A 26,602-nucleotide genomic window follows, 5' to 3' on the forward strand; every position below is an offset into this window, starting at 1 on the left:
TCAAAATACTTCACATATCTGAGAGTCAAACAGCCATTAGAACACTCGCTTTGCAGAAGAAGAGGATGTGAGTGTACCTCACAGTCTCAGAATTGCAAAATAACTTTGAAACAGATGAAATGCCGATTTTAACAAGTTGCTGCTGTTCTGTGCTGCTGTGAAGAAAGCCTCGCTTACCCAGCATTCAGCTGGGGAGACACACACGCCCCAAAACTGATGGTTAAACGGATGCCAAGCCTGGTGACAGCTGACACCCCTTTCTTAAACTTCCTTCCACGGAAGTTAAAAAAAAGAAGAAGAAAGAATTAAACCACAACTGGGTGCTGAAAAAAGAATCTGCACAACTAGACGCAGCCATGGCAGAGGGCAAGACTGGAGGCGCTGGGTTGTTTGCGAAGCGGGTCCAAAAGCAATTCAGCCGAGCCCAAGAGAAGGTACCGTGACAGAGAGGTTTCTTTTACTTTAGTAATGCTTTGGGAGGGGCGCATAGATGGCCTGCTCTTTCACTTCTCCAAAAATGTATCTCAGAAAGCAGAGATTAGACAAAATTGGGAGGAAGGGGAGGGGGGTTCCTTGCCTCTTGTCCAGATTGTTTCAGTCCAGTTTTGAATGTCATACATCAGGGTGGGGTACCTGTGTGGCCATTCAGATGTTGCCAGACTCCAGCTCCCATCATTCCAGATCACTGGCCAAACTGGCTGTGAGTTTGTTTCAGACATTGTTGGGCTCCCTACAATGTTCTCCTCCCCTGCCTTATATGTTAGTCTGTGTTGCAATAAGGTACGCAAAACTGTTTTAATGTAAATTAGGTGTCTTCACACACACATATACAGTATTACCTCAGGTTACATACGCTTCAGGTTACAAACACTTCAGGTTACAGACTCCGCTAACCCAGAAATAGTGCTTCACCTTAAGAACTTTGCTTCTGGATGAGAACAGAAATCACGCGGCGGCAGCGGGAGGCCCCATTAGCTAAAGTGGTGCTTCAGGTTAAGAACAGTTTCAGGTTAAGTACGGACCTCCGGAACGAATTAAGTACTTAACCTGAGGTACCACTGTACTTTAACTCAGGGGTCAGCAAGGTTTACCTCACCTGAGCCTGTTCACTCCAGTGGAGTTCCCTCTGTGGGCCGGATCACACGCGTCTGCGATTTCCTGCGTCTGTGCAGACACAATTTCCAGCGCCGTGGAAGCGAGTCCCCATGCTGCGCTGCGCCAGTTTAGCGCAGCACGCAGGGACTCGCCGAGCAGGCGGCTCGGTTCAGGGGTGGCTCGGGGGCCGGTTAAACAACCCCATGGGCCACTGTTGTCTTAGGTTGCCAACCCCTGCTTTAACCAGTCTTTTGTCCCCTCTGTCGAAAGGATATAAACAGTGCTTTTTTATTTAAAAAAAAAAATAGTGTTTTGGGATACTCTCATTTCCCTACTCATATTGAAATACTGCCCCTCAATGAGGCCAAACTTTGATTCACAAAATGTTTAGGGGTATGCGTACCCCCTGCATACCCCCAGAAAAAAAGCACTGGATATAAATATCTGATAAAGATGGGTTTTTCCTCCAGTCATTCATTGTACAAATAACTGTATGAAATGGTGAGCCCAATGTAATGGTTTGTCATTTTGCTTGAACCACCATTCCTATGTTATATAGTCGCCGTTACAAACATTAGACTCTTTCGTATAGTTATAGCTGAGCAGCTGTTGCCTCAATTCTGTGAGAAGGGACAGAATTCTGTCGTGTGTTGGCTTGCCATAAGTCAGGATAATTCCTAACATGTCCTGGTTTTCGGATGTAAAAATGGTGTCGTGGGGAAATTTTGCTGAATGTCCCAGATGCATGGCAACACGATGGAGAAAGCAGGGGAAACAGCTGCATTTTGCATTTCCTAAATAAATAAGCAGCTCAACTATTTTGGGGGATTTTACTTTCTGAAACATGGCAACCCTAGTTGTGTGCCCAAGAACTTTAGGTATGAGGCAGGTCAAGTGTTTGCTCATTGGCACAAACATTGGACAGGGAGAAATCTTAGGGGAGGGGTGTTGAGTCGCTTACAGAAAGTCATATTTTCAAAGAAAGAACCTTTGTGTTAAGCGTGGCTCTCTTCCTTTTCAAAGGCCTCAAAACATGTAACACATAGTGTTGGGGATCCCCTCCTATACACCCCTGGTTCGATTTTATCTGACACCTGCCAGCCATGCCAAATTTCATCAAGCACAGTAAAGTGTTCTACTCAGAAGGACATTTCTTACGTAGGACATTTTCTACATAGCTCTCTCCTTTGTCTGCTTCCTCACCTAACTTGCCTTCTGCCGGTGGTGTCTAGGAGACGGTGGCTGAGTAGTCAGAACAGCCATTATTTGGTTTAAATGACCTGGTCATGTCATTACTAAGGTTTAACCTGAATGCAAGAGACATGAGATTACACGAAAGATTAAATTTAGATCCTCAATCTCTAATACCAAGCTGAACCTAAAAACCCATCCCCCAAGTGTGGATCCTTATTAGGGATGGGGTAGAAAAATCGGTGTGGTTGAATTTTAATGTGAGTGTACCTAATTCTCACTTTCCAGAACAATTTGCAGACTGAAACACAGCTGCTCTTCAAAGTTTGCAGTTCTCCAGCTTTTGTGATGCAGTTCTCCAACCAAATAATGCATATTACCAAAATGTGTGCCTATAGAATGCATTATATTAGGGGACGTTGCTTTCAAAAAATGTGTCTATCATGCTAAAATGCACATATGGGGGGATTTCACTAACTGCACAAACTAATGCAGAAATGCAGAGAATTCAATGTAAGACTGGAACAAGAAAAACGGAGAGGAACCAAAATACACAGATTTTCCCACCCCGGATCATAATATAGGCAAGGCGGCACCATCTCTGCACAGGAGAGAGGCGGCAGCAGTCTCAGGTTTGCAGAAGTACAAATGTTCTGGAAAAACCCTCTAGGGGAGGGGCGAACCCTCAAAACAGCCCAATGAAAACTGAGTATGTTCAGTAAGCACAGAATGCTAGTTGACTGTAGAGAAGGAGCAATCAGAAACTGGCTGGGTTTGGAAGGGAGTTATCTGGGAAAGGGACGTGGCTGGCGAAATTCAGGTCAGGAGCACTCTCTGCACTGCAGCATTTTGTTGCAGGTCTCCCTTGCAGGATGCACTAAGGGTGAACTGGTGTAATATGGAACAGGGTTCACAATTATCAAATAAATCAATCTTTATTACGATCCAGAGACCCAACAAATTGTTATAAAGCAATGCACAATTCAGACAGCCTACCTCCAGGTTAAACAAGCATTTTGTTCAAAAGATAGGGATCATTGGTTCTTTCAACCACCGATAAAAACTTTGCCACTGCTAATCTTCTAGCGTTTGTCCAGTCTTCCAATAGGAACCTGACATAGTGAGCCTCTGATTTTCCCGGGAAAGGTACCAGCAAGGATAATATCAGTTCAGCCCTGGCTTGCTCATATTTTGCACAGTGCAGCAAAATATGTTTTATGGAATCGATGTCTTGAGCACACGAGCAAAGTCTGTCCTGGTAGGGAACTCCTCTCCACCTGCCATCCAACACTGCAGAAGGAAAGACGTTTAGTCTGGCTTTGGTGAAAAGCCTTCGATAGTTTGGTACTGTCAGGTTTTTAATGTAAGATGTTAACTTAAAGACATGCCCATATTGAACTCCTACTGCCAGCAGACTACAGACTGCGTGTGATCGAGATCGCAAGTCTCTGTGTGCATTATCCCATAATCGTTGCTTTAACGTCTTTAGGGCGCCTTCATAACCCAGGTAATAAAGTTGGGGGGGGTGACAGAACAATAGAGGTGGCTTTTCTAGCCATGGTTTTCTGCCATTTGCTGACGAACTCCTCATTGGTCAGGTGTTGGTACAAACCCTTCCCTAGATCAAGCACTGAAATCCTGAGCCAATGTTTCAGGGCAGCCCACCACGCTTTAGTTGAAATTGGGCATTCACCAGCTTCTAACAGAAGTATGGAGCTGGGGACACAGTTGGGTATTCACAATTAATTCTCAGGCTGTGTTCCAGACTTGGAAATTTAAGTGACAGGCATGCACATCGTAGCTGGCTTAGCTGCACCTTGCCCTCACTCTGGGAGGCTTCACACTGACTGACTGCCTTTTAAATATTATTTTTAGAAGTGCAGCATTGAACATTCGTGTTTTTCTCCATGTATTAGTCATGTGCCAGACCAGTGGAGTTCCCTAGAGCCCTGTCCTCTTGTCTGTTTACTTACTGCCACTTAATGGATCCAAGAGGAAATGCTGTGCTAGGGTTCAACCAGGAATACAACCGGGGTGATGGCCTCCCAAAATCTGCCTTCTGAGTTGTAGAGTGGTTAGCTGGGTTTGCCCTTAAATCTAGCCTTGCCTCCCCGTCGTTCACATCGTTGCACTATTTTTAAAAGGAAGGTTCCTTTCAAAAACGAACAAGATGATTTGGCCATTTGGCATTTGATCATAATGCCCTGCCATCCTGCGAGAAGACAAGTTATGGCTAAATTATGGGGGAACTGGTCTTTCCCTCTCCCCGGGGTCACGAGGGGAGCTAAGAACAAAATTACAGTCAGAAGAGATCTTAGAGGTCATTCAGCCCAGGCCCCTGCTCAGTACAGAATATGCAATGCATTATGCAACTACTATGCCACATCCCTGACAGATGGCCACCCAACCTTAGCAAAATCATCTCCAGCAAAGAGGGGAGGACCCGCCACTTCCAGTGGCAATCTGTTCCACTGTCAAATGGCTCATATCATTAGGAAGTTTCTCCTAAAGTTTCTCTCCCTTGTACCTACGGGACCACCTCTCCCGGTATGCCCCACGGAGAGCCTCAAGGTCCATAAATAGCAACACCCTAGAGGTCCCAGGCCCTAAGGAAGTTAGATTAGCTTCAACCAGAGCCAGGGCCTTTTCAACACTGGCCCCGGCCTGGTGGAACACTCTGCCTCATGAGACCAGGGCCCTGCATGATCTGATTTCTTTCCGCAGGGCCTGTAAGACAGAGTTGATTCCCTCCCCCTCTTTCTTTTTTCTTTTTCCTTTCTCCTCCTGTGATGAGGCTGCATTTTAATATTTTAATGTTTCTATATTTTAATGTTGTATTTTAATCTTGTTTTTAAGTTGTATTCATTCAACTTGTTTTTATTATTGCTTGTTAGCCGCCCGGAGCCCAGCCTCGGCTGGGGAGGGCGGGGTATAAATTAAAATTATTATTAGTAGTAGTAGTAGTATTATTAGTTAAAGCCTCAACAAAGCTACTGTAGAATCCTTTGCAGGAAGCCACAAAGAGTCATGCACCCAAATGGCATAGCCTGCAAGTGCAACAAAGTTTGCTACTTGGACTGGGAAACAAATAACCGTGGATCTCATAACCGTTGGCAGACATTTCATTGGCTGCCTGAGGGATTTGTTGCTTTCTCAGCCAGTGTGATTCTAGCATTGTTCTACACCTACAGAGTTGTGGGAAACAGCAGATAAGCTACTTGTTTTGTTCTCATCCACAAAACCAGGTGACAGTTCTGTTAGCGTGCTAAAAAGTATTGCCTGCCCTACAGAGCATTTGCAGATTAGGTTTGTCGGGTTGCTGTCATTGCAGAGACCCACGCTGTCATTGCAATTTCCGCTAAAGCATATGCAGCAGCTTCTCTGAATTCTATCCCTGGTACTTCTGAGCATGCCTTACTTCTGATACTATGAGACATACCTGGAACTCCGCTTGGGACGGCTGGTGGGAAAGAGGCAGGCCAAAGTATGGCGGAGCCAACTTGGCCGGCAGACTGTGGGTGCCCTGCATGCGCCCTCCATGCCACACCATCATGACGTCACTTCACGTCATGATGTCATAACGGTACAGCAAGGTGTTTGTATGTTCCCACGCTGCCGTGCCACCAAGGCCTGCACCTCTGCCACAGGGCTTCTGTTGGGGCCTGCTGTGGCCACAAACACAACAGGAAATCTCATGCCTTGTGAGCATGCAGAAACACATGTTCAGCCACTGCTGGAAACAGAATTCTATACCTGTTGTGTTGTTGTTTAGTCGTTTAGTCGTGCCCGACTCTTCGTGACCCCCTGGACCAGAGCACACCAGGCACTCCTGTCTTCCACTGCCTCCCGCAGTTTGGTCAAACTCATGCTGGTAGCTTCGAGAACCCTGTCCAACCATCTCGCCCTTGTCGTCCCCTTCTCATTGGGCCCTCCATCTTTCCCAACATACCTAATGGGACCTTTTTCAGCTCCAGAAAGGCAGTTCATGTGTTCTTTTGTGGCTAACCTGCTATATCGCCAAGTCCAAAGAGAACCATAGTGAACTGACCTAGACCCTGTGGTCATTATCTGAGACCCTTCCTCACGTACCCTCTCCACCAGAGGTCCAGAATGTGGCAACATGAGAACGGGCCATTTCAGTGGTGGCTCCTCATTAATGGAATGTTTTCCCCAGGGAAGCTTGCCTAGTGCCATTGTAACATATCTTCAGGAGCCAGGCAAAAACATTCCTTTTTAACCAGGCATTTGGCTTCTAATTATGGCCTTTTAGAGTGGGTGGGGAGTTTTAATGCCCCCCCCCCGTTTTTAGTAAGTCGTTTTGAGTTGCCATGCCAAAAAAAAGGCTAATAATAACAATAATAATAAATACACTTTATGTGGGTGGGGCTAAACCGGTTGGTTTCCTTTAACCCTCCCAGTAACCAGTCTGTTGGTCCTGATAAATGCTGAAGGAAATCCTCATAGGAAGATGTGTACATGTGTGTGTTTTTGTTTGGTTTCTGTGTAATCATAAGTGAAAATACCAGATGGAAGCAGGGAGGGGAAGGAAACCGCAAAAAGGGGGATGTTTCTGAAGGCAGGGAGTGTCACACTCTAGCTCTGGGTGCCTGGAGAGGCTGTTGTTGACATGGTGGAAGACAGCACGTTCCTTCTTTGATATAGTAACTTTAACTGATGACAGTGTCAGGCCCACCCCACCCCCAGCAACATTCACTCCTGCAAAAAGGAAGTGCTAGCTAAGCCAACAAGTTCGTTGTGGGGTTGTTATGGCTTGCACAATTATTTTAAGTTGGGAGATTCGTAGGAACATCATCTCAGTACTGTCAGGGGAGCGGAACTGGGTGTGTGAAAATTAGCTTCCTTTCCTCACACGCGTACACTTCACAAGTCCCCAGTTAGGTGCAGGAATGGGGACAGTCTCCTTGTTCCCTGGTCTCCAAACCCAGCTTGTCTCTGGAAATGCACAGCTCTACAATCTATTGTATTACACCAACTGCAGACCCAAGAGCAGAAGAGAAGCCTGATGTACCAAGCCAGTTTGGCATCCTGTTCTCACTGTGACTGACCAGATGCCTTTGAGAAACCCACAAGCACAACCCGAGCACTGCCCATACCTCTGGTTTACAGCAACTGGTCTTCAGAAGCACACTGCCTCTGACTGTAACAGTAGCATGATTCTGGCTAATAACCACTGACAGCCTTCTGAAAAGCCACACACTCTCCCAGGCGATCTCTCTCAGAGGTTTCCTGTAGGCACAGGAGACACAATTGAACCCTGCAGGACCCCATAGACCAGGGGTCAGCAAATTTTTTCAGCAGGGGGCCGGTCTACTGTCCCTCAGACCTTGTGGAGGGCCGGACTATATTTTGAAAAAAATATATAAATGAATTCCTATGCCCCACAAATAACCCAGAGGTGCAATTTAAATAAAAGGACATGTTCCACTCATGTAAAAACACCAGGCAGGCCCCACAAATAACCCAGAGACGCATTTTAAATAAAAGGACACATTCTACTCATGTAAAAACATGCTGATTCCTGGACCGTCTGTGGGCCGGATTTAGAAGGCGATTGGGCTGGATCTGGCCCCCGGGCCTTAGGTTGCCTACCCATGCCATAGACCATGGGTCGGCAAATTAAGGCTCACAGACCGGATCCGGCCCAATTGCCATCTCAGTCTGGCCCATGGACGGTCCGGGAATCGCCGCGTGGATCTCCAGCGCGTGGATCGCCAGCGTGCACATTCTCTCTCTCCCCCTCACACGGTGGCGGCGGCGCCTCCTCCCTCCCTCCTCCTGGCTTCTTCCCGCCCTGCCTAGAGGAGGAAGGGGGCTGGGCTTTGTTGGTGCCAGCCCCTCTCTGGAGCCCTTTCGCACGCCGCTCATCGTCCCTCGTTCATTTTTTTCTTCAAAATATAGTCCATCCCCCCACAAGGTCTGAGGGACAGTGGACCGGCCCCCTGCTGAAAAAGTTTGAGGACCCCTGCCATAGACCAAAGGGATGAGCACAAGCGCCATCTTCCGAGGCCTCACTGCAACTTGAAAACTTGAGCCATTGCAAAACAACCCCCATCATAGCAAGGACGCCCAGAAGGATACTACACTAGTGGCCAAAATTGTGGAAACCTTTTGGAAAAAGTGTATTTCTGAGGTTTGATGGCTCATAACACCTGATTGGCTCTCTAGACACTCATGCTCATTGGTTACATTCAAATGAAGGCAAGCTCGGCATATCAACCTAAGCAAGTTGCGCTTCCTTTTTCTGGTTATTTGGCTATAACTTTTGATAGAATACAGATAATTGAACAAACTTTGTTGCATTACATTCTTCATTAAATTATATTTCATAGATAGATATATTTTTTCGTATTACTCCAAATAAAGGTGGTGTTCTGAGCTATCAAACCTCAGAAATACACTTTTTCCAAAAGGTTTCCACAATTTTGGCCACTAGTGTATGATTGAGGGTAATAAAAGTTGCTGACAAGGTGAAGGCCTGTTTCCAGGCAGCAGCTTCGCCAAAGAACATTTGTCCTGCAGTGCTTTAAAAAGGTGCTTGATAAGGTCCCTCAAGAAAGGGGTATGCAGGAAAACGGGTTGCCGATGGGCACATTTGCAAAATAGTTATGGGCACCCCATCCCCATGATGCGGTGGGGACGCGGGTGGCGCTGTGGGTTAAACCACGGAGCCTAGGACTTGCCAATCAGAAGGTCGGCGGTTTGAATCCCCGCGACGGGGTGAGCTCCCGTTGCTCGGTCCCTGCTCCTGTCAACCTAGCAGTTCAAAAGCACGTCAAAGTGCAAGTAGATAAATAGGTACCGCTCCAGCGGTAAGGTAAACGGCATTTTCGTGCGCTGCTCTGGTTCGCCAGAAGCAGCTTAATCATGCTGGCCACATTACCCGGAAGATGTGCACCGGTTCCCTCGGCCAATAAAGCGAGATGAGCGCTGCAACCCCAGAATTGGCCACAACTGGACCTAATGGTCAGGGGTCCCTTTACCTTTACATGGGCACCACACACATGACCTGCTATTCTATTGGTTACGGTAGTGTTTTTTCAGATTTAATTTCAGCAGTGGGAGGGACTGACCCTCCAGGTGTTGGGGACATCCTCTGTGGATACAGGTGAGCTCCACCTGAAGCAGGAAGAACATGCATAAAGCAGCCTCAGGTTACTGATCCTTCTAATTCAGTAGTACTGACAACCAACAAGCAACAGCTCTGCAAGGTTTCAAGACGGGGGCGGGGCTCTTCCTCTACCTGAAACTGCTAGTGTTTGAATCTGGGATCGTCTGTGTGGAAAGTCACCAACATGTCACCAACATGGATGGTCCCAGCAGTTGATGGCCTACCATTTGGAACAAGCAAATATTAGCACTAACCCTTGCTGAAAATAAAGTGGTACCTCGGGTTACATACGCTTCAAGTTACAGACTCCGCAAACCCAGAAATATTACCTCAGGTTAAGAACTTTGCTTCAGGATGAGAACAGAAATCATGCAGCGGCGGCGCAGCAGCAGCAGGAGACCCCATTAGCTAAAGTGGTGCTTCAGGTTAAGAACAGTTTCAGGTTAAGAACGGACCTCCGGAACGAATTAAGTACTTAACCCGAGGTACCACTGTAGTTTCTTTTCATTTTACCCAGACAGAAGCCTTACTGAGCAACACTCCTTGATATAACCCACAGGCTATTTATTTTATTAAGCATATTTTAAAATATTGCTGTTTATTTTGCTTCCATTTGATTCCATAACCATTGGGAGAGATGACTGACTGAAGATCACCACTGTGGGAAACAGAACGTCCATGGAGCATTTATTTAAAAATCAGTCTTGCGCCTTAACTGCTCAAGTAAAGTTACATGCTTTGCTATGTAATGTTATACAATCTTTCTTTATTTCCCTGTCGCTGTAGGTTTTGCAGAAACTGGGGAAAACGGTGGAAACAAAAGATGAGCAGTTTGAACAGGGCGCATACAATTTCCAACAGCAACAGGTTGTATTGCACATGAGAGAATGAGCTGTTCCCTGCTTTCTGGAAACTTTGGGGGTAGTGGGGAATGTAATATTTTTAGGATTGTTCCATATTCTCCTAGCATCTCTAGTGTAGCTGAATCTGGAGTTGATCTGACCCATGTTTTATAGGCCCTCTGGTTAGGCAAACCATGAAAGATTCTGGCAAGCCTCAGTCTACAGACTTGTTTGGCCCTAAATTTGCTCTAATAAAGCATACTCTGCTTAGGCCACTTCTCCGCATTCCCGCGGGTTTTGGGTGGAAACAGAGAATAAGGAAAAAGAATGGATTACAGTGGTACCTTAGTTCTCAAACGCCTTGGTTCTCAAACAACTTGGAACCCAAACACTGCAAACCCGGAAGTGTTCCAGTTTGTGAACTTTTTCAGAAGCCGAACGTGCTCCGTTTTGAGTGTTATGCTTCCGATTTGAATGTTACGCTGAGGTCTGTCTGTTTTTGCTATTTATTTTGCATTTTTGTTTTTGTGGCTCTTTTTTGTTTTGTTTTTGTGACTGTGTGGAACCCAGTTCAGCTACTGACTGATTGATTGTGTGACTGCAGTACATTGTTTATTGCTTTCATTTTATGCATCAGTGGTCTCGTTAGATAGTAAAATTCATGTTAAATGGCTGTTTTAGGGGGTGTTTTTAAAAGTCTGGAACGGATTAATCCATTTTGCATTACTTTAATGGGAAAGTGTGCCTTGGTTTCGGAATGCTTTGGTTTTGGAACGGACTTCCAGAACGGATTAAGTTTGAGAACCAAGGTACTACTGTACTGAAATATACAGGGCACAGTCTCCTGAAGATTGGTGTCTATAGATGGAGCATGAAGCTAGTTATGAAGTTCTGGGTTTCTTAAAAGATACTGAAGAAGGGGAAATAAGCATTATATTGAGAAAGAACCATTGTGAGGAGACACACACGTACACACAGTCAATCTTGCCCCAACAGTAGGTGTGATGTTTATGAAGACCCTAAAGGTGATGGAGCACCTTGGTAATTTTGGACAGTGGACTTACTAGTGTTACAGGATTCCACTGTTTAGATGGCAATATGTGTTACTACTGGTGCACTTGGGTGGTTTTTAGTCTCTGGGCGTAACACTGTTATGGCGGTGGTGGTCGGCTGTCATTCGATGGTGTTCCTTCGCTTACTTAAAAATGTGATAAAGTAACCCTGCTGCCTTTGGAGACCCTTCTATCCATTTTGCTGAATGGGGGCTCTGGACTCAGGCCCTGAAGTCCTGCCTTTATGGTACCACTCCCATAAATCCACAGGCTTCTACCTTTAGTTACAGTATTTTTTGCTCTATAAGACTCACTTTTTCCCTCCTAAAAAGTAAGGGGAAATGTGTGTGCGTCTTATGGAGCGAATGCAGGCTGCGCAGCTATCCCAGAAGCCAGAACAGCAAGAGGGATTCCTGCTTTCACTGTGCAGCGATCCCCCTTGCTGTTCTGGCTTCTGAGATTCAGAATATTTTTTTTCTTGTTTTCCTCCTCCAAAAACTAGGTGCGTCTTGTGGTCTGGTGCGTCTTATAGACCAAAAAATATGGGTTGTTTTTTTTCTCCCCCTCCTTGTGTTTTGTTGTTGTTTAACCATTTAGTCATGTCCGACTCTTCAATGAACTAATAGGAGCATCGTGCAGAAATGTACAGATAACACATCTGACGCAATGACTTCTTGCCTTTTCACTTTATTCTTTTGCCCCCAGGCTGAAGGTCACAAACTCTACAAGGACCTTAAGGTTTTCCTCAGTGCCGTGCAAGGTACAGAAAGCCAAGTCTTAATACCTGTAACGTTTTCAGCCCTCGGCAGTCACCCCTTAAGGCAGTTTCTTCACAGTGCAACTGCATCACAGGATGTTGCCTCTCTGATGAAAGGCCATCAGCTTTGCCAACTTGAGAGAGCGAGATTGTCTGACAAGATATTTTTTTTCAAGCAGATGCTCCACTTACTGTTGGCTCCTCTCCAAACCTATCCATTTTTCCAAAACTGGAAAATTATCCCACCCTTTCATCAAGTGGCTCCTGGCAACATCTCTTGGCCCTTCATCCTTGCACAACAGCCCTGAGAAGTAGATTAGACTGGGAGGTTATGACTGGTAATGCCTAAAACCCTGAAGAGATGTGAGTCAGTGTCTACAGCAGTGGTTTCCAGCCAGTGTACTGTGGCACCCTGGGGTGCCTTGAATGATGGCCAGGGATGCCGCTGGCAACACTGGCCTCTGTCTCTTTTCCCTTCCCTCTCTTCTCTGATGCCCTCTCAGGTCTCTGCCTCCCAAAGGCTTTCACGGCTGTTTGTTGCAGCAGCCCTGGCTACAAGCTCCCCAGGCGAATTGTGCCTCTGGGGCTGACCAGAGGGTTCTGGTTGCCAGGAGCTGAGGCGGCCCTGGAGTAAGCAAGCAAGCGGGCAAAGGAGCCCAACCGGCCAGTCCACCAGCCCTTGCTGTTGGGAATGGACAGACAACTCCCAGGTGCCTGTGGGGCGGTGTGAGGAGTCACCTCTCTTTGGGGCATGGGGGGTGCAGCTCAGAGACCAGGGGCAGCAGCAGCGGCTGCCCAGAGGACTCCCAAAGAGAGGGGAGAGGAGAGGAGGCTGAGGGAACACTCCACAAGGGAGGGTGTTCAAAAAAGGGTGAGAGGCCGCCACCTCTGCAGGCAAGGGGGGACCTAACTGGGCTCCTGAGCCCCCCAGGGGTGCCACAGAAAGAATGTAGAAAGGAGCCGTAAACTCAAAAAGGTTGAAACCTCTACAGTATTAAACTAGATAGATCAATGCTCTGACTCATGATAAGACAACTTCCTATGTCCATTCTACTGCAGCTCTAGTAATTTCCTGCAGCTCTAGTAATTTCCAATTTCAACATAGCAAAATGGGGGTTTGGGGGGGGTGCGCCGAGCCCTGGCGATCACCCCCGAGGCTCTATTGCCTGGACGACACAGAGCTCGCCATCATTAACCTCCGCAGCGAACCGGAAGTCCCTGGTCATCTGCTGATAGAGTTCCTCTCCCACAATTTATGCACATCTTTGCCAGATCATTTTTATTAAAGCTGTGAGTAACGAGACACCTATGAGGCTGAGAAACACCATCGTGCCTTTGTGAAGCCCTTGTCATTCCCTCTCTTTATCACAGCTAGTGGATATTATTTTCACTGTACAAAGCTGTCCAGAAGGAGAGAGGGGGTAGGTGGGTCCAGTAACCTGATTTTAAAACAACCACATGGGGACCTGGAAGAACTGAGCACACAAACGATGTGTGCCGTTGAAGAGCTGTCATGCTTGAAGACTGAATATTTTAAGTAATTCCCGTCAACAGTGGGGATGTTGACTTGGCCAGGGATTGATAATGACGACTGACAGGTAGTCATCAATCTTGCTGTTTGCCCTTTGCAGTGATGCACGAAAGCTCTAAGAAAGTGTCTGAAACTCTGCAGGAAATTTACAGCGAGGAGTGGGATGGGTATGAAAAATTGCAAGCCATCGTGCAGGTGAGTGCGGCACATTTGTTAGTCCCAGTTGTCGGGGACATATTTTACTTCATAATAAAAGTGAGCATTCCTACAACATTACATAAGTGTTGGAATTAATGTCACAACCTTCCTGTAAGATAGAACAGTATTATCATAGAATTGCAGAGTTGGAAGGGACAAGGGTCATCTAGTCCAACTCCCTGCAATGAAGAATATTTTGCCCCATGTGGAACTCAAACCCATGACCCTGATATTAAGAGGCTCAGGCTCTACCTTCCATGTCCAGATGATTGCTGAGACAAGAGCAACTCCTTCAAGGCCACCTAGTGAGCTCATAGCTGAGGTAAAGTTTGAGCCAGGGCTTTCTCCAGTTCACAGCCTTTGCTCCTACATCAGACTCGAGCCTGATTTTCTTAAGCTGTCCACCCTTATTGCAAATGGCAAAGACTGCAGGTATAGCTTCAGATTTGAACTAGTTTATCAATCATTCTCTCTTCCCTGGGAGCCATAGTTCCATAAAGCAGAGTTAGGTAGGGATTCTAAGAGAGGAATATCTGACTATAGTTCCTGAGATTCTTTGTGGGAGACTAGCTAAGAGTGGTTTAGCCCAATATAAGGGCCAAAACAGATGTGATAATCCCACAATTGTTGCTTTGCCTAGGCAGGAAGTAGAGGGGAAATCAGTGCTCTTTCCTTTTCACTAGGGCAAAATAAGGCCCAGTCGCCTTCTAAATCCGGCCCACAGATAGTCCGGGAATCAGCATGTTTTTACAGGAGTAGAATGTGTGCTTTTATTTAAAATGCATCTCTGGTATATTTGTGGGGCCTCCCTGGTGTTTTTACATGAGTAGAATGTGTGCTTTTATTTAAAATGCATCTCCGGGTTATTTGTGGGGCATAGGAATTCGTTCATTATTTTTTAAAAAATATAGTCTGGCCCACCACATGGTCTGAGGGACAGTGGACCAGCTCACGGCTGAAAAAGGTTGCTGACCCCTGGTCTAGACAGATCTTAGCTTCTTTCTTGTGGATTCAGGAGAAACTTTAGAAATATCTGCTGGACTAGTCTTGGGTCTGTACATGACACAATTGCTTAGGATAGCAGCAGCTGGCAAGCAAGATCTTAAAAAGAGGTTATTTGCTCTTGTGTGAGAGAGGCAGAGGATTGTCACAGAGAGTTATCACAGGATATAACAGCAGAGAGTATGCTCTTTTTAAAAAGAGAGTGTTTTTATCTCATGTTTTTATCTCATTTTATCTCATATCTGCAAATATATGCAGACAATCACTAATTGACTAACATACAGTCAATCAACTAATTGTACAAATAGTGAGGACCTCTTCAAACTTCTGGCAGTCCTACTTTAAAGGAACAATTTTGACACAGATCTCCCACATGATGCCTGGCGCCTCTGCCTGTTCTTATGCCTTCTTCTGAATTTATCTGTTTCACACATGCAACTCACTCTTTGATTTCACGGTCACTGAGTAACGAAGGATATATATGTAGAAACAAAGCATTGGTTTCCCTCTCCTGAAATAAGTAAGAGAAAGGCAACAGTGGACAAGCAAATAGATTCACCTAATCCATATAGTTACCTTTTATTTAGAATTTCCCATAATTCCTGCTCACACCAGTATGGCAAGTTTACGTCAAACCTATCTGAAGAAACAAGAAAAGCAATACAGACAAATCCACCAGCAGTTGTTTATCTCCAGCCTCTAGAGAAGGGATGGCACACCTTGAGAAAAAGCCCTTAAAACTTGAGAAAGAAGTGGCTTCAGAAAGGCAAGGGTTGCACGGAACATTCCAGCGCCATTTTTTTAATGTCTGTTTGTCCATTTACCTGCAGAGCAATGACCTTCTGTGGGAAGATTATGAGAAGAAACTGGCAGATCAGGCAGTCAGGACTATGGAGAATTACTTGACGCAGTTCAGTGAAATTAAGGTGTGTATTTCAGGGCTGATTTTGCATCATCCAGTACCCATTTTTACATGTTTCTAGTACTCAAGGAAACATAATGCTACTGGGAGGAAATTTTCTTCCTCCTGATCATCATATAAAATATGTTCACAAGTCAATCTCTTTACGTGTGTGTGTGTGTGTGTGTGTGTGTGTGTGTTGGCCTTTCCCAGGCATTCCCAACCTGCGGCCTTCCAGATGTTTTGGCCTACAACTCCCATGATTCCTAGCTAACAGGACCAGTGTTCAGGGATGATGGGAATTGTAGTCCCAAAACATCTGGAGGGTCGAAGGTTGGGGGTGCCTGGCCTTTCCTATCATTCTTTTAAGCCAGGCATGGCCAAACTTGGCCCTCCAAATGTTTTGGTACTACAATTCCCATCATCCCTGACCACTGGTCCTGTTAGCTAGGGATCATGGGAGTTGTAGTCCCAAAACATCTGGAGGGCCACAGGTTGGGGATGCCTGCACTAAACCATAGTATTTGTGGAAGATGTCACAGTATATGATGAGTATTTGGGGTGTGCGGTCAGAAGATCGTCTTCCAGGGAGATTTGTATCTAGATCTCTGCGATCCAAAACTCTAACTACCCTTATCATCAGTAAAAAAAAAATTATTAAAATGCCTAAAATAGGCTAGTAACTCTACACAACTGAATGTACGTTGGTTCCTGCCTGAAGATTTACAGTGTTAAATACTTTGCAAAAAAATACAGCCTGTAAATTATAATTACTAGAGAGTAAAAACACAGTGTGAAGATTAATAAGCTCAAAAATGTGGCCCACTCTGTAGGCAGGAAATTTTGCAGCCTTCTCTTGGAAGTGTATTTCATAACACCGAGGCCAGAACCAAAAAGGCCCTGCTTCATTCTTTACCTCACAAGTAGAAGGAACCTTCAGCAAGGACTGTTCAGCTGATCTTCAGCGGGAAGCTATGCAAGGAAGCTATCTTAAGCTGTGCAAACGGGTCCTCACCTCGCTCCCCTACTGAATTCTGAATAGTGTCCTTGATGATTTATTGGCCTCAGAGAGGCAGATTTGGTTGAAATGTTCTTGTTATTGCAATAGAAAAAGAAAGTGAGCATTGACTCTAAAAATTCTTTTTTCATTTCAAAGGAGCGAATTGCTAAACGGGGAAGAAAACTAGTGGATTATGACAGCAGCAGGCATCACTTGGAAGCCCTGCAGAATGCCAAGAAGAAAGATGAAGCTAAAATTGCAAAGGTATAAGACTGTCTTGAGAGCCCATCCAAACACTGACCAAGAAGGAGTTTCTTACAACCAGGAATGTAATTCCCATTGTGTCTCTGATTATTGAATTCTTGCTTTTTGGCAAATCCTGCTTTGCTCTACAATATAGGCTGTTGGATCCTTTTCATATCCCATTCAGTCCGCTTACAGCTTACCCCTCTCACAATGAACAGACCACACGATTTAGTAAGTTTAAATGCTTTGCTTACCAACTCCAAAGATCATATCCATGCGTTGTTCCATGCAGAAGCAAGAAGAACACAGGTAGGAAATTCTTGAGTAACAAAATACAGAAAAAATACTTCTGAGTATGCAGTCTGGGCTTGAAGTGATCAAGCTTTCTTTCCTTCCAGGTGAGGGGTGTTACCTAGCTGAATCTAGGAATACAATTCTGTATTCTTAACCCCTTCATGCATTAACTTCATGCTTGCTAGTTATGGTTATTGTTGTTTAGTCGTGTCCAACTCTTCGTGACCCCATGGACCAGAGCACGCCAGGCACTCCTGTCTTCCACTGCCTCCCGCTGTTTGGTCAAACTCATGCTGGTAGCTTTGAGAACACTATCCAACCATCTTGTCCTCCGTTGTCCCCTTCTCCTTGTGCCCTCAGTCTTTACCAACATCAGGGTCTTTTCCAGGGAGTCTTCTCTTCTCATGAGGTGGCCAAAGTATTGGAGCCTCAGCTTCACAATCTGTCCTTCCAGTGAGCATTCAGGGCTGATTTCCTTCAGAATGGATAGGTTTGATCTTCTTGCAGTCCACGGGACTCTCAAGAGTCTCCTCCAGCACCATAATTCAAAAGCATCCATTCTTTGGCGATCAGCCTTCTTTATGGTCCAGCTCTCACTTCCATACATCACTACTGGGAAAACCATAGCTTTAACTATACAGACCTTTGTTGGTAAGGTGATGTCTCTGCTTTTTAAGATGCTGTCTAGGTTTGTCATCGCTTTTCTCCCAAGAAGCAGGAGTCTTTCAATTTTGTGACTGCTGTCACCATCTGCAGTGATCATGGAGCCCAAGAAAGTAAAATCTGTCACTGCCTCCATTTCCCCCCTTCCATTTGCCAGGAGGTGATGGGAGGTGATGATCTTAAGTTTTTTTTTGATGTTGAGCTTCAGACCATATTTTGCACTCTCCTCTTTCACCCTCATTAAAGGGTTCTTTAATTTCTCCTCACTTTCTGCCGTCAAGGTTGTGTCATCTGCATATCTGAGGTTGTTGATATTTCTTCGGGCAGTCTTAATTCTGGCTTGAGATTCATCCAGCCCAGCCTTTCGAAAGTTGAATTCTGCATATAAGTTAAATAAACAGGGAGACAACATACAGCCTTGTCGTACTCCTTTCCCAATTTTTAACCAATCAGTTGTTCTATATCCAGTTCTAACTGTAGCTTCTTGTCCCACATAAAGATCTCTCAGGAGGCAGATGAGGTGATCAGGCACTCCCATTTCTTTAAGAACTTGCCATAGTTTGCTGTGGTCAACACAGTTAAAGGCTTTTGCATAGTCAATGAAGCAGGAATAGATGTTTTTGTGGAACTCTCTAGCTTTCTCCATAATCCAGTGCATGTTTGCAATTTGGTCTCTGGTTCCTTTACCCCTTCGAAATCCAGCTTGCACTTCTGGGAGTTCTCGGTCCACATACTGCTTGAGCCTTCCTTGTAGAATTTTAAGCATAACCTTGCTAGCATGTGAAATGAGTGCAATTGTGCGGTAGTTGGAGCATTCTTTGGCACTGCCCTTCTTTGGGATTGGGATGTAGACTGATCTTCTCCAATCCTCTGGCCACTGCTGAGTTTTCCAAAGTTGCTGGCATATTGAGTGTAGCATCTTAACAGTATCATCTTTTATAATTTTAAATAGTTCAGCTGGAATATCATCACTTCCACTGGCCTTGTTATTAGCAGTGCTTTCTAAGGCCCATTTGACTTCACTCTCCAGGATGTCTGGCTCAAGGTCAGCAACCACACTACCTGGGGTGTACGAGACATCCATATCTTTCTGGTATAATTCCTCTGTGTATTCTTGCCACCTCTTCTTGATGTCTTCTGCTTCTGTTAGGTCCTTACCACTTTTGTCCTTTATCGTGGTAATCTTTGTACAAAAATGTTCCTTTCATATCTCCAGTTTTCTTGAACAGATCTCTGGTTTTTCCCATTCTATTGTTTTCCTCTATTTCTTTGCTTTGCTCGTTTAAGAAGGCTTTCTTGTCTCTCCTTGCTATTTTTCGGAAATCTGCATTCAATTTCCTGTATCTTTCACTATCTCCCTCGTATTTTGCTTGCCTTCTCTCTCCCGCTATTTGTAAGGCCTCGTCGGACAGCCACTTTGCTTTCTTGCATTTCCTTTTCATTGGGATGGTTTTCGTTGCTGCCTCCTGTATAATGTTACAAGCCTCCATCCATAGTTCTTCAGGCACTCTGTCCACCAAATCTAATCCTTAAACCTGTTCCTCACGTCCACTGTGTATTCATAAAGGATTTGATTTAGATTGTATCTTACTGGCCCAGTGGTTTTCCCTACTTTCTTCAATTTCCCACACATTGCTCAGTAGTTAGATGAGGAGTACATCACTTACCAGAAGTACATAATAGATAGGGAGCAAAGATCCTAACCCCTGTTCCTCTGCTTCCTATATACCTATCACACTTTATTTCTTCCTCCCAACCACTGTGATGTCTGTGAAAAGTAGCCACATGTAAGCCATGATCTGCCTATGAGAAAACTAGAATGCTGTTCTTGGGGACAAGCAGAAAAGAAGTGGAGGGGACTGTGGAACTGCTGGCTAATTTTCTCCATCCATTGTCCATCTATTATTGTCTTATCTCTTCTTTAGAGGCTGTTTTCCCATGTGTCATGGGTGGTGCTGATGCTGGGACAATTAGTTGCTCAATGGCAGATGAGCACAGATGAATGACAGGTGGGGGAAGAGGTTCTACAATCCCTCCCTTTCCTCTCTCCTTGTCTTCAGGGTCCTTGGCAGTCGGAGCCTGGTTTACATGTGGCTAACATTTCACATGGGGGGAGGGTTGTAAGCGGGATGTGAGTCTGCAGTCCACTGGCATGTCTACACTGTTAATGCTCTCAATTTCCTGTGCCTCTAATAAACTCTTGGGTCCTGCAGGCCGAAGAAGAGTTCTACAAAGCCCAAGCTGTGTTTGAAGAGCTCAACAAGGAACTAAGAGAAGAGCTGCCGGACCTTTACAACAGGTTAGGCATGGGAACAAAGATCAGGGTGCAAATGGCAGAGAATCTCAAAGCAGAATGTTGAATCTAAGAAGTGTGGTTGTGCTGGTGACTAGGAAATACATGTAGAGTTGATACTTCTTTCATTGCTGAACTCTGGGACTAAGCTTGCTGACAATGAACCCAGGCTGGAAGGTAAAAATGGGGTGAAAGGATATATTAACACCGGGCATAAAATGCAATTTACGGATTGTTTCAACGCAAGTCCAAGGTAAGTTAGAATCATAGAACTGTAGAGTTGGAAGGGACCTTGAGGGTCATGTACTCAAACCCCCTGTAATGCAGGGATCTCAGCTGAAATATCCATGGGGGATGGCCGTCCAATTTCTGCTCAAAACCTCCATCAAAGAAGAGTCCACAACCTCCCCAGGGAGTACGTCCCACTGTCTTAACAGCTCTTGCACTCAGAAAGGCCTTCCTGGTGTTTAGCCGGAATCTCCTTTCTTCTACCTTGAATCCACTGGAAGTTCTGGGTGGGTCTTGACTATCAACGGGCAAATATCAAACAATTGCTTCCCCACAGTTCAGCAGATACCAAGGTATTGGGAATTACTGTGTTCACATGGGTGTTTGCACAATAAAGCTCTCTTCAGGTGCTGTAGGGGTAAAACAAACACGGGGAAGGGGCAGTGGGGACAAATGATGATGATGATGAATTTATTATTTATACCTTGCCCATCTGGCAGGACCTCCCCAGCCACTCTGGGTGGCTCCCAACAGAATATTAAGAACATGATAAAACATCAAACATTAAAAACTTCCATAAACAGGGCTGCCTTCAGATGTCTTCTAAAATCTGATAGTTGTTTATTTCCTTGACATCTGATGGGAGGGTGTTCCACAGGGTGGGCACCACTACCGAGAAGGCCTTTGGTGAGGGAACTACCAGAAGGCCCTCAGAGCTGGACCTCAGTGTCCGGGCAGAACGATGAGGGTGGAGATGCTCCTTCAGGTACACTGGGCCGAGGACATTTAGGGCTTTGAAGGTCAACACCAACACTTTTTCTTCCTTCGTTGCTGTTTCAACTGCATTACAAGTAGCGGAAGTCAAAGGTCTAACGCAGGAGAGCCTTCTGTGCTTCTGGAGGTTCCAGCCCCTGTGCATTCTAGAATTATAGAACCCTGGGAAATCAGGGTTCCGAACAATGCAGGGAGTCTCCATTCATGAGGACAGGAGACTCCTTGCTTCAGACTCTCCTCTTCCACAAGTTGAAGGGTGATAGAAGGGGAGCAGAGCCAGCAAATGTGCCCCCAGCCATGTGTGTAAAGGTAAAGGGTAAAGGAACCCCTGACCATTAGGTCCAGTCGTGGCCAACTCTGGGGTTGCGGCACTCATCTCACTTTATTGTCCAAGGGAGCCGGCGTACAGCTTCCGGGTCATGTGGCCAGCATGACTAAGCCGCTTCTGGTGAACCAGAGCAGCGCACGGAAACACCGTTTACCTTCCAGCCAGAGTGGTACCTATTTATCTACTTGCACTTTGACATGCTTTTGAACTGCTAGGTTGGCAGGAGCTGGGACCGAGCAACCGGAGCTCACCCCGCCGCAGGGATTCGAACCGCGGACCTTCTGATCGGCAAGTCCTAGGCTCTGTGGTTTAACCCACAGTGCCACCCGCGTCCCTTATACACCCATGTGTGTATATAAAATACACCCATGTGTGTATTTTAAGCTAATAGGGTTATGTGTTGTGTGATTTCTGCAGTCAGGGATAGGAACTTGCTCTAGCAGTGTGTCTCTTTGGGGAAAATGTGGAGTATCACTTTCATCGAGTTGTTGATTTAGAAAACCTGCTGATCTTGTTGGCACATCTCCTTTGACTGAGCTACTGTTTCTCAGACGACTTGCTGCTTGGAGTTCTTAATCCGTGTATCCAAACCCTTCCCTTGTCTCTGGCTGCAGTTCCTTAGCCCTACGGCCTGTTGACAACGTCACATAAAGTGCAGTCCAAATACCAAGAGGACAAAGACAAAGGATTAGCCACCTGAAATATATTGTGGACTAGCTTAGCTATGAGATAGGCTGCTTCTCGGACGCAGGTGGCGCTGTGGGTAAAACCTCAGTGCCTAGGACTTGCCGATCGTATGGTCGGCGGTTCGAATCCCCGCAGTGGGGTGAGCTCCCGTCTTTCGGTCCCAGCTCCTGCCAACCTAGCAGTTCAAAAGCACATCAAAGTGCAAGTAGATAAATAGGTACCGCTTTATAGCGGGAAGGTAAACGGTGTTTCCGTGTGCTGCGCTGGTGCTGGCTCACCAGAGCATCTTCATCAAGCTGGCCACGTGACCCAGAAGTGTCTCCGGACAGCGCTGGCCCCCGGCCTCTTAAGTGAGATGGGTGCACAACCCTAGAGTCGGACACGACTGGCCCGTACGGGTAGGGGTACCTTTATTTTTTTAAGCTGCTTCTCAATCAGAGTTCAGAAAAGTTTGGTGACCACAGGATGGCAGCAAAATCCACAGAATTGAATTTTAGCTTTTGTGAAGAAATGATTGTTTAGGATAGGACTGGATGTGTCACCATTAGACCACAGGTTTGTTGCCAAAAATGACAGCCCTTCATCCCGTTTCCCCCTCTTGTCCCTGAAACATTGTGATCCTGAAGGGCATGGTATCATCTTACTGTGTGTTTTGGTGGCCCTTCCCAGTAGAAACCTACATGATGGATTGTCAGTCTAAAGTCTCACATTTTGAGAGGACAGTGTGGTGTAGTGTTTTAAGCATCAGACTTAAATCAGGGAGATAAAGGTTCAAATCTCCACTTAGCAATCACCTAACAATCTCTCAAAGGACCTGTGGATGGCATTTTACCATTGCACTGTGGAGAGTGTATTAACTTATGGTCTGTGTGCGTGGTTTGGGAGCTGCACGCTCAGGGGGAAAACAATGCTGTCCAGGGTTGTAAAGACTGCAGAGAATAATTGGGTGCACTCATCCCACCTTAGATCAAATCTATGCTGCCAGGTGCCAAAAGAAAGCGGCAGAGATGGCGCAGGATAGTATGCACCCCAAAAATTATCTCTTTCAGCTTCTGCCTTCTGGAAGAAGGTATAGGGTTATAAAGACCAGGACTAGCCGATTGAGAAACAGTTTCTACGCAAATGCAATTCTGGTTCTAAACGCAGCATAAGGGGTCTCTATAGTATAGTGTATTTTAAAATGGGGTTTCAGAGTTTTTAGGGGGTTTTGAATGTTTTATGTGGTTTTGTAGTAGTTTTATGTAGTTTTGTGTAGTTTTTCAATTTCAATGTTCTGCATGGGACAATGACAATAAAGATATCGTATATCGTATATCGCAGCCACAAAGCTAGCTAGGTGGCTATGGACCCAGTCATGAACCTTTCGCCTAGTAAATCCCCATGAGGTTGTTTTAAAGATAATGGAGGTGTGACTTTACAGAGAAACACATGGTAATAGGATGGCCCATCAAGCCATTCACTGGCTAAACACTACAGGATGAAGAGAGGGAACAGACACAATGGCATTTCAGCATTTGGTGTCATCTCTAAGTCTGCTAAGGGACACGGGTGGCGCTGTGGGTTAAACCACTGAGCCTAGGGCTTGCCAATCAGAAGGTCAGCGGTTCGAATCCCCGCGACGGGGTGAGCACCTGTTGCTCGGTCTCTGCTCCTGCCAACCTAGCAGTTCGAAAGCACATCAAAGTGCAAGTAGATAAATAGGTACTGCTCTGGCGGGAAGGTAAACGGTGTTTCCGTGCGCTGCTCTGGTTCACCAGAAGCGGCTTAGTCATGCTGGCCACATGACCCAGAAGCTGTATGCTGGCTCCCTCGGCCAATAAAGCAAGATGAGCGCCGCAACCCCAGAGTCGGTCACGACTGGACCTAATGGTCAGCGGTCCCTTTACCTTTACCTAAGTCTGCTGTTAGGCTGTATCTACACCAGTTTTCTTGTCACATTTTATTATATTTCACTTTATTTCGTTTTCCTGTGCTGCCTTGGAAGTAATTTTTAAAAAACAAAATTTTTATTTCACAAAAAATAAATGCAACCAAAAAATAGCAAATGAATTACAATTAAAGGTAAAGGTAAAGGTACCCCTGCCCGTACGGGCCAGTCTTGACAGACTCTAGGGTTGTGCGCTCATCTCACTCTATAGGCCGGGAGCCAGCGCTGTCCGCAGACACTTCCGGGTCACGTGGCCAGCGTGACGAAGCTACCCTGGCGAGGCAGAGCCGCACACGGAAACGCCGTTTACCTTCCCGCTAGTAAGCGGTCCCTATTTATCTACTTGCACCCGGGGGTGCTTTCGAACTGCTAGGTTGGCAGGCGCTGGGACCGAGCAACGGGAGCGCACCCCGCCGCGGGGATTCGAACCGCCGACCATGCGATCGGCAAATCCTAGAAGCTGATATTAAAGACTTGGGAGTGATTTTCAAGCAATTCCTCTGTATGCCTCTGTGTAGACAAACCAAAATTGTGCACACAGTCTTAGAGAAAGAGGTTGGGTCCTCCTGTGGACCAGGAACTGGATAAGAAACAGGAAGCACAGGAATAAATGGGCCATTCTGTCAATGGAGGGGTGTAGAAAGTGGAGCCCACCCCCACCCCCAGCACCCGTAGGGGACCTGTGCTTTTTAACTTGTTCATTTTGCTGTCTAACTTTCTTTATAGATGTCCAATCGGCTTGCCTTTTTAATGGAAGGCCTACTGCTGGGATTGAGCGGAAGAAGATGAACTAGAAACCGCTCAGAGTTCTACCCCAAAATGAATTTAATTCACATTTAGTTCACCCAACAATTATGGGACCTACTTTCAGGTGTACAGCGATTTTTGAACTAGTTCAGTGAACCGCATGTGGCTGAACTACTTCATTCTGCTCTTCCAGGGTCCCAGAAAACTCAGCATGTGCCATATTACTCTTCTTTATGGTGTGGCCCCAACCCAGTTAACATTTGGGCTTAGTTTTTTATCTTTTTGCTTCTCCAGCCGAATTGGGTGCTATGTGACAATATTCCAGAATATTTCCAACTTGCGAGATGTCTTCTACAAGGAAATGAGCAAGGTAAATGAGCAACATGTGTCATACATGTGTGCCATTTGGACAAATGGGCGCACTGTATCATTGCCTTCTATCTGCCCTCAGCCGGCCTGTTTTTGTACCAGTCCTGGGAGTGGCCCCTAGTCTCAGCGTTGCCCTTGTAGGATGGCGCCAAAACTGCCTTCCACCCCAGCAGTCCCAATGGGAACCAACCAACGATGCACAGAAGTCAGGATTTGAAAGTGGTCACATAATTCCTATTTCATTGTAGTAGCCAGCCGAGTTGCATTCTCTCTCTCTCTCTCTCTCTCTCTCTCTCTCTCTCTCTCTCTTTCTCTCTCTCTCTCTCTCTCTCACACACACACACACACACACAACTTGTTTGCATTCAGCTTTACAAACTTGGCAAAAAAAAATTTGGAAGGGGACAGAAAAGACTTTGACAAACCCACCCGCCATTGCATCCAATGTGTTTTGCCTATACAGTGGTACCCCGCAAGACGAACGCCTCAGAAGACGAAAAACTCGCTAGACAAAAGAGTTTTTCGTTTTCTTAGCCGCTTCGCAAGACGCATTTCCCTATGGGCTTGCTTCGCAAGATGAAAAGAAAACGTCTTGCAAGATTGTTTCCGTTTTCTAAAAACCGCTAAAAACCGCTACAAAACTGTAACTTCGAGGAGCAACTCTTAGCACACGGTGCGGTAGCCTTTTTTGAGGTTTTTGAAGCACCTTGTTGCCTTTTGCAGCTTTTAAAAAACTGCGTCGGAAGCCGCGCTTCGCAAGACGAAAAAACCGCAAGACGAAAAAACTCGCAGAACGAATTAATTTTGTCTTGCGGGGCACCACTGTACACAATTTTGTCTTTAGGAGCCATCCCTGAAATGTGATCCCTGCTTAACTTGAGGCTTACTGTATTATTATTATTATTATTATTATTATTATTATTACTACTACTACTACTATTTATTAAATTTGTATACTACCCTTTATCCATAGATCTCAGAGCAGTTAACAACATAAAATACAAGATAAAAAAGACAAAATACATAATAATAACAAGAATAACGCCCCCCCCCCCCACACACACACATTTTATTATTATTATTTACTCATCCGAAACGTGTTTTGGTATTATCCAGCAATCAATTCAGTCCGAGTAAGTCTGCAGAACGGGACTGGAGTGCCAGAACTCTTAGTATTAGAAAGTAAGAATGATGATTGGAACAGACATCATTCTTCCTTTCTAATATTGTTAAAGTGCCTCCAGGGCAGGGAACTGCTGTTTATTTTTAAATCTCAAAGATAAATGAAAGGGCAGCTGTCAGCTGATGTACCCCGAGGAAAGTTCCAAGAGGAAGGGGATATAAAGCA

At 45.6% G+C, this 26,602-nt stretch overlaps 1 protein-coding gene across 1 annotated transcript in view; it reads left to right on the forward strand.

The window, feature by feature from the left end:
• Positions 1-264: 264 nt before the first annotated feature.
• The window catches only part of BIN2 (bridging integrator 2), a 44,416-nt gene continuing 18,078 nt past the window's right edge, over positions 265-26,602 (forward strand). Inside the window, exons 1-8 of the mRNA XM_053372421.1 lie at positions 265-434; positions 10,202-10,282; positions 12,015-12,069; positions 13,698-13,792; positions 15,628-15,723; positions 16,855-16,962; positions 20,115-20,200; positions 25,180-25,255. Of these exons, the coding sequence (XP_053228396.1) occupies positions 357-434; positions 10,202-10,282; positions 12,015-12,069; positions 13,698-13,792; positions 15,628-15,723; positions 16,855-16,962; positions 20,115-20,200; positions 25,180-25,255 (675 nt within the window). The 5' untranslated portion in view covers positions 265-356. The remainder of the gene's footprint in view (positions 435-10,201; positions 10,283-12,014; positions 12,070-13,697; positions 13,793-15,627; positions 15,724-16,854; positions 16,963-20,114; positions 20,201-25,179; positions 25,256-26,602) is intronic.

The sequence above is a fragment of the Podarcis raffonei genome, chromosome 2 (assembly GCF_027172205.1).
Source record: "Podarcis raffonei isolate rPodRaf1 chromosome 2, rPodRaf1.pri, whole genome shotgun sequence".
In the NCBI taxonomy this organism is placed as follows: domain Eukaryota; kingdom Metazoa; phylum Chordata; class Lepidosauria; order Squamata; family Lacertidae; genus Podarcis; species Podarcis raffonei.